This window comes from Balaenoptera borealis (assembly GCF_965194805.1).
Source record: "Balaenoptera borealis genome assembly, chromosome: 17".
Taxonomy (NCBI): Eukaryota; Metazoa; Chordata; class Mammalia; order Artiodactyla; family Balaenopteridae; genus Balaenoptera; species Balaenoptera borealis.
This window is the reverse complement of record NC_138876.1, coordinates 33,215,489-33,232,735: the sequence shown is the minus strand read 5'-3', so window position 1 is coordinate 33,232,735 and position 17,247 is coordinate 33,215,489. Positions and strand designations below refer to the sequence as shown.

Genomic DNA, 17,247 nt, shown 5'->3' with positions numbered 1-17,247 from the left:
CTACAAGAAAAAAACAGTAAAAAAAACCACAAACACGTGGAGACTAAACAATATGCTACTAAACAACCACTGGATCACTCAAGAAATCAAAGAAGAAATCAAAAAATACCTAGAGACAAATGAAAACAAAAACACGATGATCTAAAACCTACAGGATGCAGCAAAAGCACTTCTAAGAAGTTTATAGCAATACAATCTTACCTCAGGAAACAAGAAAAATCCCAAATAAACAACCTAACCTTATACCTAAAGCAAATAGAGAAAAGAACAAACAAAACCCAAAGTTAGCAGAAGGAAAGAAATCATAAAGATGAGAGCAGAAATAAATGAAATAGAGATGAAGAATACAAAAGATCAATGAAACTTAAAGCTGGTTCTTTGAAAATATAAACAAAATTGATAAACCTTTAGCCAGAGTTATCAAGAAAAAAGGGGAGAGGGCTCAAATCAATAAAATTAGAAATGAAAACAGAGAAGTTACAACAGACTCCACAGAAATACAAAGGATCATAAGAGACTATTACAAGCAACTATATGCCAATAAAATAGAAAACCCAGAAGAAATGGACAAATTCATAGAAAGGTACAATCTCCCAAGACTGAACCAGGAAGAAATAGAAAATATGAACAGACCAATCACAAGTGTTGAAATTGAAACTGTGATTAAAAAACTCCCAACAGGGCTTCCCTGGTGGCGCAGTGGATAAGAATTTGCCTGCCAATGCAGGGGACACAGGTTCGATCCCTGGTCCGGGAATACCCCACATGCCACAGAGCAACTAAGCCCCTGCGCCATAACTACTGAGCCTGTGCTCTAGAGCCCATGAGCCACAACTACTGAAGCCCGCATGCCTAGAGCCCATGCTCTGCAATAAGAGAAGCCACCGCAATGAGAAGCCCGAGCACCACAATGAAGAGTAGAACCCGCTCGCCGCAACTAGAGAAAGCCCGCACGCAGCAACGAAGACCCAACACAGCCAAAAATAAATAAATAAATAAATAAATTTTTAAAATTTAAAAACAAACAAACAAAAACCTCCCAAAAAACAAAATCCAGGACCAGATGGCTTCACAGGTGAATTCTATCAAACATTTAGAGAAGAGTCAACAGCTATCCTTCTGAAACTATTTTAAAAAATTGCAGCAGAAGGAACACTCCCAAACTCATTCTATGAGGCCACCATCACCCTGATACCAAAACCAAAGATACCACAAAAAAAGAAAATTACAGGCCAATATCACTGATGAACATAGACGCAAAAATCCTCAAAAAAATACTAGCAATCTGAGTCCAACAACACATTAAAAGGATCTACACCATGATCAAGTGGGATTTATCCCAGGGATGCAAGGATTTTTCAATATCTGCAAATTAATCAGTGTGATACTCCACATTAACCAACTGAAAAGTAAAAACCATATGATCATCTCAATAAATGCAGAAAAAGCTTTTGACAAAATTCAACACCCAATTATAAAAACTCTCCAGAAAGTGGGCATAGAGGGAACATATCTCAACATAATAAAGGCCATATATGACAATCCCACAGCTAACATGTGAAAAGCTAAAAGTATTTCCTCTAAGGTCATGCACAAGACAAGGATGTCCACTCTTGCCACTTTTATTCAACATAGTTTTGGAAGTCCTAGCCATGGAAATCAGAGAAGAAAAAGAAATAAAAGGAATCCAAATGGGAAAAGAAGTAAAACTATCACTGTTTGCAGATGCCATGATACTATACATAGAAAATCCTAAAGATGCCACCAGAAAACTACTAGAACTCATCGATGAATTTGGTAAAGTTGCAGGATACAAAATTAATACACAGAATTCTGTTGCATTTCTTTACGCTAACAATGAAAGATCAGAAATTGAGGAAACAATCCCATTTACCATCACATCAACAAGAATAAAATGTCTAGGAATAAACCTAAGGAGGCAAAACACCTGTACTCCAAAAACTATAAGACACTGATGAAAAATCAAAGATGACACAAAACAGATGGAAATATATACGATGTTCTTGGACTGGAAGAATTAATATTGTCAAAATAACTATACTACCCACGGCAATCTACAGATTCAATGCAATCCCTCAAATTACCAATGGCATTTTTTGCAGATCTGGAACAAAAAAAAAAATCTTAAACTTTGTATGGAAACACAAATTCTTGAGTAAGAAAAACAAAGCTGGAGGCTTCAGGCTCCCTGACTTCAGAGTATACTATAAAGCTACAGTAAACAAAACAGCATGGTATTGGCACAAAGACAGACTTACAGATCAATGGAACAGGATAGAAAGTCCACAAATAAACTGACACACTTATGGTCAATTATGTACAACAAAGGAGGCAAGAAAATATAATGGAGAAAAGACAGTCTCTTCAATAAGTGGTGTTGGGAAAACTGGACAGCCACATGTAAAAGAATGAAATTAGAACACTCTCTAACACCATACACAAAACTAAACTCAAAATGGATTAAAGACCTAAATGTAAGAACAGATACTATAAAACTCTTAGAGGAAAACATAGGAAAAACACTCTTTGACATAAATCGCAGCAATATCTTTTTGGATCAACCTCCTAAAGTAATAAAAAGAAAAAGAAAATAAACAAAGAGGACCTTATTACACTTAAAAGCTTTTGTATAGCAATGGAAACCATAAACAAAATGAAAAGATAACCCACAGAATGGGAGAAAATATTTGCAGATGATACAACCGACAAGGGATTAATCTCCAAAATATACAAACAGCTCACGTAGCTAAATATTAAAAAACAAACAACCCAATCAAAAAAGGGGCAGAAGATCGAAATAGACATTTCTCCAAAGATGACATCCAGATGGCCGACAGGCACATGAAAAGATGCTCAACATCACTAATTATCAGAGAAATGCAAATCAAAACTACAATGAGGTATCACTTCAAAGCAGTCAGAAAGGCCATCATCAAAAAGTCTACAAACAATAAATGCTGGAAAGGGTATAGAGAAAAGGGAAAACTCCTACACTGTTGGTGGGAATGTAAATTGGTACAGCCACTATGGAGAACAGTATCAAGGGTCTGTAAAAAAATAAAAATAGAGCTACCGTATGATCCGGCAATCCCATTCCTGGTCATATATCTGGAGGAAACTCTTATTTGAAAAGATACATGCACCCCAATGTTCACTGCAGCACTATTTACAATAGCCAAGACATGGAAGCAACCTAAATGTCCACTGACAGATGAATGGATAAAGAAGATGTGGTATACACACACACACACACACACACACACACACACACACAAATGGAATACTACTCAGCCATAAAAAAGAATGAAATAATACCATTTGCAGCAATGTGGATGGACCTATCATACTAAGTGAAGTCAGACAGACAAATATCATGTGATATCGCTTATATGTGGAATCTAAAAAATGATACCAATGAACTTATTTACAAAACAGAAATAGACTCAGAGATTTAGAAAACAAACTTATGGTTACCACAGAGGAAAGGTGGGGGCCAAGGGATAAATTAGGAGGTTGGGATTAACATATACACACTATTATATATAAAATAATCAACAAGGACCTACTGTATAGCACAGGGAACTCTACTCAATACTCTGTAATAATGTATATGGAAAAAGAATAGATATATGTATATGTATAATGAATCGCTTTGCTGTACACCTGAAACTAACACAACGTTGTAAATCAACTATACTCTAATATAAAATAAAAAAATTTGTAAAAGAAATATTAATATTAAAAAAATATATTGTACAACATGGGGAATAAAACAAATATTTTGTAAGTATAAATGGAGTATAACCTCTAAAAATTGTGAATCCCTATACTGTACACTGTAACATGTAATATTGTACACCAACTATTCAATAAAAAAAAAAGAAGCACTGAAAAAGTTTTCAACCTCACCAATAAAATACAAATTAGACAAGGTAGCTTTTTTTTTTTTTTTTGCCCTCCAGACGGAAAACAATTTTAAGGTTTGTTAATTCCCAGTGTTGGTGCGGGTGTTTGGAAATAGACACTTTCATGGCCTTTCTGAGAGCAGTTTAACACTAATAAAAATTCAAATGCAAATTATTTTTTGACTTAGCAGTTCCATTTCTAAAAATATATCTTATAGAAATATAGCCCCAAATCTAAAAAGATACACATAGAACAATGTTCACTGAAGCGTCTTCTGCAACAGCAAAAGTGACAGTAATTTCAACATCCACCAATAGGGAAATGTTTAAATAAATTATGATATATGTATACTGTGGACTACTCTGAATATTTAGAAAAATTGAGAGCTATGAAAGTAATAGATTGAAACACTGCATATGGTTAATAGTAGCTATCTGCAGGGAACGAGACTGGCTGTGAGTCGTTGTAGGGGGAGAATGATAAAGAGAATTCAACAATACAAATTTCATGATGTAAAAAGTAAACAAAGATGACATATACCTTTTGTAATAAAATAAAACAGCAGCCCTAGGGAAATTTTTAAAGTTTTTATTTCTATTATCCTTCACCCAAGAACATTTTCAGATGCTTTATATCTGCAACTGAAATAGAGTAATCTTAAAACTTTTTTCATGTAATAAATATTAAACCAGCATACAATCATTAAAAATGGCTTTTTGAAAAGCAAAACGTGTACGCTGTAGAACATTTACAAAATATAGAAGGAATAAAGAAAATAAAATCACCCACAATGCCACCACTCCAAGATGACTACCTTTATTGTGGTATATTTCCTCCCTTTCTTTTGTCTGTGAATATAAATGCCAGTTCTCTATCCCTAGACCAGACCTTTTTGCTTATCTTCAGATCTACATAGATAAATGCAACTAAGAGAAGTTGCAGTTTGAACATATGCAAAATTGAACTAGTATTCCCTATACCTATTGCAGCTGCTCTTATTCTGCTGATCCGTATTGGTCAATAAACAGAACTACCATCTACACAAATGCTCAAGACAGAAACCTGGGGACCATCCATGAACACTCCTCCTTTTACAACCTCTTACCAATTAAGATGTCCTGTTGATTCTGTATCACAAGTCTCTCCTGGACCCATTCACATCTCTCGGTTCACACTGCCATCACCCTACTTCAGGACACCATTTCTCAACTAGCAACAGAATTTAAATTAGCCTTCTTATATCCAGTTTTGCTGCCCCGCCCCCATTAATTGCACTGTAGGTTAGGTAACCTTTCTAGAAACATGCATTTCAATAAGTCATTTATCTACTTAACAGTATTCTACACCCCAAACAATAAAGAATATATTCCTTAACATAGTACTTAAGACCCTCCATCACTCTTCTGCAACAAGCCCCGGTCTCCTCTTTATTCTCTCCCTGCATTCAGTGATGCTGCCTTATGGAACTTACTGCATAGCGCCTGGCTCATTGAAGTTTACACTTCAAAATATTTGATGAAAATTGCTAGAATGTTCAACAACTTTCAGCTCTTATACAGTCTCTGACCTTAACACTTCGGCACAGGCTACTCTGTCTGCCATGAACATTCTCTTCTTACCTATTCCTTCACACAGTTAACTTTGATTCCTCTTTCAGGTCTCAGTTTAACAATCATTTCCTTTGGGGATCCTTTCCTACCCTCTAGATGGGGTCAAGTTTCTCTGTTCCCATGGCATACCATACTTTCCCTACCATAATAAAACACTCTTCATTGCAATTATTAGTTTTTTTGTTCAATTATCCTGGCTTCTCAGTAGCAAGATGCTCTGTGAGGGCAGAGACTACTACTTCCTCATTGCAATATGCCTACTCCTAACATAGTGCTTGATACATTGCAGGCTCTCAATATATGTGTGTTCAATTAATATAGCCTGAATATTCTTCTGTTTCCTTTCCAGATTCAGGGTCCACCCCTCTCAATCATGTTCTGCTCCAGAAGCCTGATCTTGCCTTCTAGCCTCTAGCTGAGTTGGGTTAGTGGGGAGCCCTGGCAGATCAAAGAGATGGAAGAGAGCAGATGCAGCTATTTATTCTTGCAGGGGTTGCCTTGGGCAGGTTGCATTCCTCTACTGAAGGTCACAGCTCCTCTCAAGTTGGCCCTCTCGCAATGACTCTTTCTCCCTGTCCTTTGGCCCTTCAGGTGACAGCAGCCCAAACTGTTTCTAGCCCCAAATACTACATTATTCCTTACGGTTTTCCTATGATCTGCTTACATCTTTGTAAACAATCCTTTTAGGCACTCCCATGCCCCAGAGCTATACTATTTTGAATGTGCCTTTTGTTTCCTACAGGGAAATGGCATGAAAGAGAATGCCAAATTTATAATCTTAATTATGTTTTTATAAAATTGGTATATCGTAAAATAAGATTTCCAGAAGACTCAAAAAAAAAAAGATTTCAACAATGACATGATGGTTTTGCCTCTCACAGATATCCCATCATTTGTACAAACAGTCCTCTAGTTGACATGTGAATTGTTTTTTTCTCTTTGCTATTATTAAAAGGTCTCTAAAGAAAATTCTGTTCAACAATTTTTTTTTCTTATATCCTTAGAATGGGAATTAGAAGGGGTCAAAGAGTATAAATTTGTTACAAATACACATAGCAACTGCCCCCCCAGAAAATTTATACAAATTACAGTCCACTAGTCATACTCAGGCATGCCCAGTTCACTGTCCCCTTGCCACTACTTTACTGTGCATACTGCAGCCTGGCAAAGAACCACTGACTGTTTACCAATGCCAGGCAAAGGGGGAAAAGTCAATTTCTTTCATCATTAACCTGACAATGTTACACCATGAAATGAGATTAAAGTACACCAGGCTTTGTTAGAAGACCTGGGTTTGATATCTAACTTCCCTAATTAGCTACTTGGTCTTTTCTTCCTGAGCTTTAGCGTCCTCTTTAAGTGGGGATAAATATTACCTACCTGCAGGCTGTCGTGAGGTTTATAGAAGATAAGTTTAAAAGCAAGTAGCAGAGTTACTGGTTCTCAAGAAATGTTTTGCTGTGTTCTTTATAATCTTTCTGATGCTTCCCTTGGATTTTATGGCTCTCATTCTCCTGTATAAATGTCTTCTAAGTAAATTTTCCTTTCAATAATAAGCTCACAACACAAGTTCTCTCTTGAGGTTTAAAAAAAACAAAAAAGCAAACAAAAAAATACAAATCACAAAACACCATCTTTGCTTTTCACAGATATGAACCAATGATTTCTTTGTTTTAAGAAGTCAATCCTAGGGACGTCCCTGGTGGTCCAGTGGTAAAGAATCTGCCTTCCAATGAGGGGACACGGGTTTGATCCCTGGTTGGGGAACTAAGATCCCACATGCTGCGGGGCAACTATGCCCGTGTGCTACAACAAAAGAACCCACAACGAATATCAGGCGTGTCGCAACTAAGACCTGACACAGCGGGAAAAAAAAAAAAAAAAAAAAAAAAAAAAATCAATCCTAGAAGTGTAGAGTATGAAGTATCTCAGTAATAGGCAACAACATTCTGTACCCTATACTTCCTTAACACTATAATCTTATCTACTTTAGCATATAGTTAGGATCAAATCTTTAATTTTGAAAGATGTCTGCTTGTTCACAGATAATTATTTATTTAAAAAAATTAAGAAAATGATTTATTGACTATCACTGCCAGGCAAAGAAGGAATATAAACCTAAGTAGGACACAAACCCTGACCCTGAGGAAGATACAATCTGCAAGGCAAAATGGACAAGCAATCTCATTACAAAGTTATGAGCACCATGGTAAACCTATGAAGTGCTATAGGAATATAGAGGAAACACGATCAACACTTGTGTATGGAGGAACTGGGGGGATGTAGGAGGGTGACAGGGAAAGTGGGAGAGCAGATACTGGGTAGAGCACTGAAGATTGATTAGAAACTTGTCTTTGGGAAAAGGAGAGAAAGTTTATCTCTAGACAAGTGGAACAGCTGGTACAAATACATGAAGTATCACAGCACCTGGCACTGCTGGGGAGAATACTGGGGGCATGGTACAGCTGAAGTAAACAGCTATTAGAGGGAAAGGTTGGTAGGAAATCAGCCTCTAAAGAAGGGTAAGGGCCTGTTCAAGGACTGAATTGTGTCCTTCCTCCAGTTCATATATTGAAGCCCAAACCCCCAATGTAACTGTATTTGGAGATAGGGCCTTTAAGGAGATAATTAAGATTAAATGGGGTCATAAGGGTCGGGCCCTAATTCAATAGGATTGGTGGGTCCTTATAAAGAGGAAGACACACTAGGAGTGCATATGCACAGAGAAAAGGTCATGTGAGGACACAGCCAGAAGGAAGTCATTTGTAAGCCAAGGAGAACGGCCTCACCCAGAAACTAACCCTGCTGGTCCCTTGATCTTGAACTTCCAGCCCCCAGAACTATGAGAAAATCATTTACTGTTGTTTAAGCCACTCTGTGGTATTTTGTTATGGTAGCCCTAGCAGACTAAGAGCCTTAGTTGCAAAGGTTCTTGAAAATCACAAAAGAGAGTCTGCCTATGATCTCAAAGTCCCGTATTTCTCAAACTTGGGTTCAAGTGTGCCTAAGATAACCAAATATGTGTTTAGAAAGGAGACCCAGGCACCCTGGGGGGAATGAATTTGAAGGTGGAAAACCTGGAAGCAAGAAAATAAGAGGCCACTGCAAAGTTACTGAGATGAAGAGGATCTGAATTAGGGCCTCTCTAATGTAATTAAAATCACTATGTAAATAAAATACAGTAAATCCCCTACATACGAACAAGGTCCATTCTGAGAGTGCATTCGTAAGTCCAATTTGTTCATAAGTCCAACACAGTTAGCCTAGGTACCCAACTAACACAATTGGCTATACAGTACTGTACTGTAATAGGTTTATAATACTTTTCACACAAACGATACATAAAAAACAAACACAAAAAATAAAGAAAACATTTTTAATCTTACAGTACCTTGAAAAGTACAGTAGTACAGTACAATAGCTGGCCTACAGGGGCTGGCATCGAGTGAACAGGCAAGAAGAGTTACTGACTGGAGGAGGGAGAGGAGGTGGGAGATGGTAGAGCTGAAGGATCCTCAGCAACAGGAGATGGAGGGCAAGCTGTAATTTCATTCACGCCTGACGTTGATGGCACAGGTTCTGGTTCCTTGCTGGATTCAATTCTATCTACCCTCTTGAAAAAACGATCCAGTGATGTCTGGGTAGTAGCTTTTTTTTGCTTGTCATAGATGACATGGTAGCACTGGATTGCATTCTGAACACCTGCTGCAACCTTTGTGTACTGTTCTACATTCAGGTCCTGTGCCTCACAAACGAACAGTGCCTCCTCAAATAAAGAAAAGAAAACCCCCTTGCCATTTCCTGCATCTTGAATCTCTTCGGTTCTTCAGTTACTCTTTCTTCCTCGTCTCTTCGTCCTTTCTCTGGGCCTCCCATTCCATCAGGTCTTTATTAGTAAGCTCCTCGTTTTACACAGCAAGGAGTTCAGTGAAGTCGTCCTCTTGCAGATCTAGCTCCAGCTTTTCACTGAGGGTCACTAAGTTGCTCTCTGGATTCCATCCACCTTTTCAAACCCATGAAAATCGTCAACAAACTGCAGGCAAGGTTCTTCCAAACCCCATTCATGGTGACAGCCGTAACCTCATGCCAAGAAAAGTCAATGTTTTTAATGGCCTTGTAGATGTTACAGTCCTTCCAAAATTGTTGCAAGGTTGTTCCCGATTCATCACTCGCCTTTACTGCCTAACGAAAAGTGTGATGTAAAAAATATTTTTTGAAAGTCGCTATAACTCCCTGGTCCACAGGTTGGATGAGAGATGTACTATGCGGCGGCAGATGCACTACTTTGACTTTGGGATGAAAGTTGTCCATGAATGGAGGGTGGCCCGGAGCACTGTCAAGCAGCAAAAGAATGTTGAATGGGAGATCCTTCTCCAAGCAGTATTTCTCTACCTCTGGGATAAAGTGGTGGAAAAACCAGTCCTGGAAAATGGCCTGTGTAACCCAGGCTTTGGGGTTATTCTTCCACACAAGAGAAGGCCTTGGCTATGTTTTTAAGGGTCTTGGGTTCTCTGAATGATAAACTAAGAGAGGCTTCAGCTTCATATCACCGGAAGCATTGCCACCAGAGTTATCCTATCCTTTGGTGCCTTATAGCCTGGCATCAACTTTTCCTCCTTACTGATGTAACGTCAGTCTGGCATCCTCTTCCAGTACAGTCTTGTCTCATCCACATTAAAAACCTGCTCGGGTAAACACATGCCTTCAATAATTTCTCAAAGTGTTTCAGGAAATTCCCAGGGAGCTACCACATCTGCACTCGCTGCCTCACCACTTACTTTTACGTTGTGAAGGTTAGCTCTAGCCTTGAACCGATGAACCCAGCCATGGTTGGCATGAAGAGATGCACCCTCTGATTCTCTGCTGTGTTTCTTCTTCAAGTCTTTATAAAGGCTTTTAGTTTTCTCTTGAATCAGCATTAAGCTGAGCGGGACTCGACGCTGATGCTGATCCTGCATCTACACACTGAGAAGTTTCTCCATCTCCTCCATCACTTTTCGACGCTTCTTTGATATTATTGTCAACATCATCGGCACAGCAGACTTCACAAGTTCCGTGATCTTGCTCTTGTTCTTTAGAATCATGCCAATGGTTGAACAATTCATGTTATAAGAACGAGCGATGTCTACCATCTTTTTGCCTCGCTCCACTCTCTTGATTATTCACTTTTGTTTCCATCGTTATTACTTGGTGCTTCTTAGCAGTACCAGCTACGTCACCACTGCTTTTACACCTGCTTCTGGACATCATGGGCTTGAAATAAAGATACTGTACTACTGTACTCTACACAGTACTGTAAAGTACACAAAAGCAAAACCACTTGTAGAGGATGCACGCACGTGACAATGTATGCCAGACACGTGAACTTACATGATTGGACATCGAACACATGTTCGCACCTTTGAAAGTTCACGACTTGAAGGTTTGTATGTAGGGGACTTACTGTACAGTGAATATTTTTGGCCTAAATGGCCTCATAATTGTCTTAAAAACACTTGCCACCGAAGATTTAGTAGGTACATCTAAATACCTCCTGCATAACTGTTACAATGGCCTACAATAGTACTAAAAGATGTCAACAGACACAATTGGAAGATAGAAAAGTTTGCTGTGCAGGAGGGAGCCAAGACAGGGGACACTAATTTTTACTACCCTATTACAACCTGTTTCATTTGTTGGGTATTAGTTTTACCCCTCCTTTCCTCTGTCACACTGAAGACTTGGTCCCTCTTAATAAAACCAATCCCCTCTACCTGTACTCTATGTCAGCATTTTGAAACCTGCAGATGGGTCAAGAAATTGATTGAGGAGATCATTAAAACAAAACAAAAAAAAACCCCAAAACAAAACAAAACAAAAAAACCGCACCAACAACAGACTGTAATAGAAGACAATATAAATGACATCACAAGTAGTAAGGATAACTATTACTATAAGAAACTTGTTTCAGTAATATGTGTACATGCGTGCTCGCACCAGATAGCAAAGATAAAATTTATTTCTTACTGAGGGTTGTGGCCAAAAAAGTTTGAAAGAGACTGCTCTAGATTCTGCTTAAAACCCCTTAGAAATCTCACTCATTATCTTCCTGTCTCCATCTCCAATCTCTTTCTCACTTTTAGTTTTTTCCCATCAAAACGTAAACACTAAAGTATCTCCTGAGTGTCTCCTCTCAGATACCAGTGCTTCCCTGTCAGTTAAGCTTCTGGAAGAGATAACTACAATCTCAGCATGGACTTTCTCACCTCCATTGCTTCTCAATCCACTGCAAGCTGGTTTGGGCCTCCACCTGCTACTGCAGGTTAAAGACCTCCAAGTGCACTTTGGGATTCCTCTCTATTTAACCCTTGAACAGCACCTGACATCGTTTACCTCCTGAAACACACTTCTTTGGGCTAGTTTCACTCTCTCCTGATTTTCCTCTTACTTCTTTGGCCACTAAATTTCCTTTGCAGCCTCCTTCTCTTCTGCCCATCCTTTAAATGCTGATTTTTAGGCAGTCTGTCCACTCAACAGGGGTAGTCTCTCAATCATTAAGTAGCTTCAATTTCTATCCCTGCGCTATGGTTTCTACATCTCTAGTCCTGATCTCATTCCTAACATCCAGACCTGGCTTCCATTTTTACATGGCATAAAAGATGTGTCAATCCAGAAGCTTAACTTTCTGGAATAATTTTCATTTCAACCTTTAGCATTTTACCCTTTAGTTATACCAAACTACCCACTTATGGTTTCAGTCTAACAGCATATGCTATGAAAAACCAGACTTCCTGGGTTTGAACCCCAATTCCAACACTTACTGTGTGACCCTGAGTAAGTTACTAGATTACTCTGTGCCTGAGTTTTCTCATCCACAAAATGGGAAAAATAACAGAACCTAACTTTAAAAGTTACAGAGAATTAAGTGAGTTAATACATATAAAGCTCTTAAAAGCATGCCTGGCGGTCTTCCCTGGTGGCGCAGCGGTTGAGAGTCTGCCTGCCAATGCAGGGGACACGGGTTCGAGCCCTGGTCTGGGAAGATCCCACATGCCGCAGAGCAAACTGGGCCTGTGAGCCACAATTACTGAGCCTGCGCGTCTGGAGCCTGTGCTCCGCAACAGGAGAGGCCGCGATAGTGAGAGGCCCGCGCACCGCGATGAAGAGTGGCCCCCGCCTGCCACAGCTAGAGAAAGCCCTCGCACAGAAACGAAGACCCAACACAGCCAAAAATAAATTAATTAATTAATTAAAAAAAAAAGCATGCCTGGCACATAGCAAACATTCAGTATGTATTACTTTATTTATGCTACTGGGTCTTGCAATACCATATACATACAAAACTTGACTGTATGTTATTCTTGTTACGGGCTCTACATTTGGTTCCTTGATTAACCTACAGATTAGGATTTCAGGCTATTTTAGAATATTACTATCTTTATACCTCATTCACATTCTTTGTTGGGGCTCCCTCTCATCATTCTCGATGACTTAAAGTGTCACCTTGAATACTTTAAGTCTTGAAGTTATAAGGGGCCTCAATAATCACCTCAAGTGACCTCTCCACCCAACACAAGAATATTTTCTAACCTCTGTCATCCAACTGCTGAACCACTGCCAGTCATTGCCAGTTTCACTTCTGAGCACCACCACTTTGCCAGGCCAAAATCTGCTTGCCTGTAATTTCCACCCAACCTCTGTCTGCCCTTCAGATCACCTGCAATAAGGCAGCTCCCTTTCCCACATGGCAGTTCTCTAAATACCTTAAGTCCCTCCCACTCCCTAAGTTAAACTAGTTCCTCCAGTCATTTCTCGTATGAAATGACTTCTAATCCTTTGACTACTCTGGACACCTCTGAGTTCCAATCTGTACCTGAACTCACTGAAATATTGCAGGTTTGGTTTAATGGTCAAGACTAACACCCCCATCACTAGGTATTATAATTTTATTATAAGGGCTTAATTTTATGAAAGCATAGAAACTCTAGTACTAATGCTGGTGGCCAGGCAACTATTTTGATTTCAGTTATTCATCTTCCTAAGTTTTCTTCTTTCTTATCACCATTTCACAGCCACACTATGGGCTTGTTATTACAAAGTTCTTTTTCAACTCCTAGATCTTTAATTTTGTCCCCCAATCCTATCTCAATCACTTCAGCCCTACTGGTCTCCCAATAGTCTCTCCATTTCATAAAGACTACCAATATTCTCAGGTACCAAGAATTCCCTTTTCTCAGGCACAGTTTGCTTCACAGCACTGTCTTAAACTCATCAGGCCAACCACACTATTCCTCAATGATCATCTCAACCATCACCTCTTCTGCTCTTACATAAAATGCTGCAGAAGAGAAATACCAAGTCATATAGGTCTGCACCTGCAGCGAAGTCCAGAATTCCTGCCTTCATGTTCAAGCCACAGTATACCAGGAACTCCTAAAGGTACTGGGGTAAGTCGTTAAGTGCCAGAGGGTACTTGAGTTAGACTGCCTGGATTCAAATTCCAGATCTATCTTTACAAACTTGTGACTTGGGCAAGTTAGTCAGCTTCGATTATTATCACCTGTATAACGGGGATAATAAACTCACAGAGCTGTTCAGAGTAGTAAATGATATAATGCAAGTAAGGTTCTTAGTTCATTGCTCTTGCTGCAAGTAAATGCTCAATGAATGTTCCCTGTTGTCATAATTATTATTTGTGTGTGCATGGTAAACTATGGAAATTATATGCCTCTGTGGGTTTTCTTCTAGGGAGAACACTCCATAATTTTCACCGATTTTCAATGGCTTCTTGCCTCCTCTCCAGCTGTCAAAATTTTAGTCCTTCTCTGGGGAACCTCAAGATCTAATGGAACATTTACAGATGCAGATATATATCCGTGGTCATCACCAATCTACACTTTTTTTTTTTTAATTCTTTTCCTTTTTAATTTTATTTATTTATTTTTGGTTGTGTTGGGTCTTCGTTTCTGTGCGAGCGCTTTCTCTAGTTGTGGCAAGCTGGGGCCACTCCTCATCACGGTGTGCGGGCCTCTCTTGCTGCCGAGCACAGGCTCCAGAGGCACAGGCTCAGTAGTTGTGGCTCACGGGCCCAGTTGCTCCGCGGCATGTGGGATCCTCCCAGAGCAGGGCTCGAACCCGTGTCCCTTGCATTGGCAGGCAGACTCTCAACCACTGCGCCACCAGGGAAGCCCCTACACTTTTCTTAACAGTCTATCTCTACTCATGTTTTGGTATTTGGATTTATTCCATTTTGCCCTTAATTTTATGTTGTCTACAATTACTTTTTATTTGACTAAGTCTCAAACCCACCATTAGAATGCAAGTTTCCTGAGGGCAAGAACTTTAGGTGCTTCTGTATCCCATACAGCAGTCTACAAATGTTAAAAGACCAATATACACCAGGTGAACAGAATACAATTACCTAACTCTTTAAGATAATCCACTTCTGATCTAATTCTCATGGTAGAAACTAACTTGTAGTCATGAAATAGAGCAGGACCCTATGGTCCTTTCCCCCCACATCCTCCGCCTGCCTTTTGCCTGTAGAAAAACTTTGGTCAAAGAATAAGTTTAATTAGAGAAGTGAGAAAATACGGAAGCAAAGGAAAACGGTCAAACAGGACCAAATAATAATAATTTACTCATTAAGCAAAGTCAAGGACCTTTAGTTCCTCTTCAAGGGCTGTAGATAATATTCTGAGCCATATCCTTTGAACTGTTTTGTAGATACTGAAATGCTCACCAGTTGGAAGAAGTTAACTACATGATGACCAGATTAGCCATGACATAAGCTTCCACAATTCCACGAACTGGCCTCAAAGAAATGGGAACAAACCGACCCTGGAACTGAAGACTAACTGTACTTAAAACAATCAAGATTATGCTGCATGACCAATTTCAAGATGACTGTCAGAGCTGCCTGTGTTGTTTCTACATGTAGCCCCCTCCCTCCGCCTATAAAAGGTCTTACCCACTGACTGTCCGGGAAGGGGGGCTGGGAATCAGCCTTTGGACACGAGGCCGCCCTCCCGCCCCCAGATGCCTGCCTCTGAAATAAAGCAAACTTTCCCTTCCACCAACTTTGCCTCTTTATTGGCTTTTGAATGCCGAGCAGCTGGACCCCACTTTTAGTAACAGTAATAAGAGAACTGAAATGACAGAAAATACTTTCCAAATAAAGTTATCAAAGACCTTCTCTGAAGCTATCTTTTCCAGAATTTAATGTTGAGTTTATCTGTTGAAGTACTTTGTTAATTTCAATATACTTAATTCACTTAACTCAATGAACTTAATTCAATAAAGCTAAATAAAAAACAATACTATTTGAATTCTAGCTACTTATTCCTTCACAGGACATTGTACCACACTGTAAACACCAAAAACAAACTTTCAAGAGAATTCTATCCCAACCTCATTCCTAACCATCTGCTAAGGATTACTCCCTACTCCAAGCACTTGCATTTCCCTCTCAGCCCTGAGGTCAAACACGTGACTATCCTGAACTTTCAAAGTACAGGTTTCCCTGGCTATGCGAAAGTAAAGCATGAAAGCTTTAATAAGCCAAAATTGCATAAAGCGAAGAAGCAATTACCTTAACACACACCTTGCTAATGGATGCACAAAATAAATCCAGATAAAGCACAGATGCTCACAGACACAGTTCAAAGTTATGGCGGCTTGACGCTGAGATGCTGAGTGCAGTTCCCAGGAAAGGAGCTGGTGGTGCCACTCGCGCTGCTGGCGGTGCATGCTGCCTCTACAAGGGCTTGCTGCAAAACAGACGCTGAATGCTATTTTCGTTTTTCGTCTTTTTTTTGTAATGGCGAAAATCCACTTCGGATTTCTTTCGGATTTTTGGGTTAGCGGAAAACAGGTACTAATGTAAGCCTTTCCTAAAAGCGAGGTGCTGTAAAGCGAACTTTCGAACAGCGGGGGAAACCTGTACCTCCAAGGGTGAATGACCTACACCTGTGAGGGTTAAGCCCTAAAATGTGATAAACCCTTTCTTATTTTATAAATCAGGCTTTGAGTCCCACGTTCTATACCAATGAGAACTTTTCTCAGACTTTTATATCCATGTTCCTCATCCCTCAGTATTGGGGAAAGGGGACGACGGCGGCCAGACCACTTTACCAAACTCCCCTGCCTCAAATCTGGCCCCAGGTGAGCCCGGACAAACAGCAGCTTCTTCAACGCTCGCCTCACCTGCCTTATGGAAGAGGCAGGAGAGGCCAATGCCTCCGTCTGCGTCTTTTATCACTCAGTTCGGGGTGACAGCAAGGAGAAGCCCAGGGTCTGAGCGGTTTCTTACCGGCGAAGCGGATCTTCACGAGATCCAGCGGGTGCAGCGCAAGGTTGGAAAGGACCCCGCCGCTCACGCCCGCCACCAGATTCTCGTACCGGACGTGGCGGAATACTGTGCTCCACGCCGACGACCCGGATGCCGACTTGCCCTGGCCCGTCATGGGCTCAGGGCCCGGTGATGCCGTGGAAGTGGGACGAGATGCAGTGGCCGCCACCGTGGCGACGGTCGCCACGCTGGAGCAGAAACCGCAGCGTGGAGTCAGACGCCTGGGCGGGGGTTGAAGCCGAGAGACTCAGGGGCCAGGAGTACAAGAGAACGGTGCTGCCGCACGCCACGCCTACCCGGAGGAGAGTGAGAAGGGGGCGGGGCGCCTCCGCCAAGTCCCCGCCCCGCCTCGCCCACCTCGGCGGCTGGCTTAGGCCGAAG

At 40.4% G+C, this 17,247-nt stretch overlaps 1 protein-coding gene across 2 annotated transcripts in view; it reads right to left on the bottom strand.

Annotated features, from left to right (window-relative positions):
- Positions 1–17,239, bottom strand: part of SLC25A32 (solute carrier family 25 member 32) — a 57,677-nt gene extending 40,438 nt beyond the window's left edge. The window contains exon 1 of one of the 2 annotated variants that reach the window (XM_082364425.1): positions 16,828–17,239. In XM_082364425.1, the coding sequence (XP_082220551.1) occupies positions 16,828–16,981 (154 nt within the window). In that variant the 5' untranslated portion in view covers positions 16,982–17,239. The remainder of the gene's footprint in view (positions 1–16,827) is intronic. The other variant, XM_082364424.1, reaches the window with a different exon arrangement.
- Between the last annotated feature and the right edge of the window lie 8 nt (positions 17,240–17,247).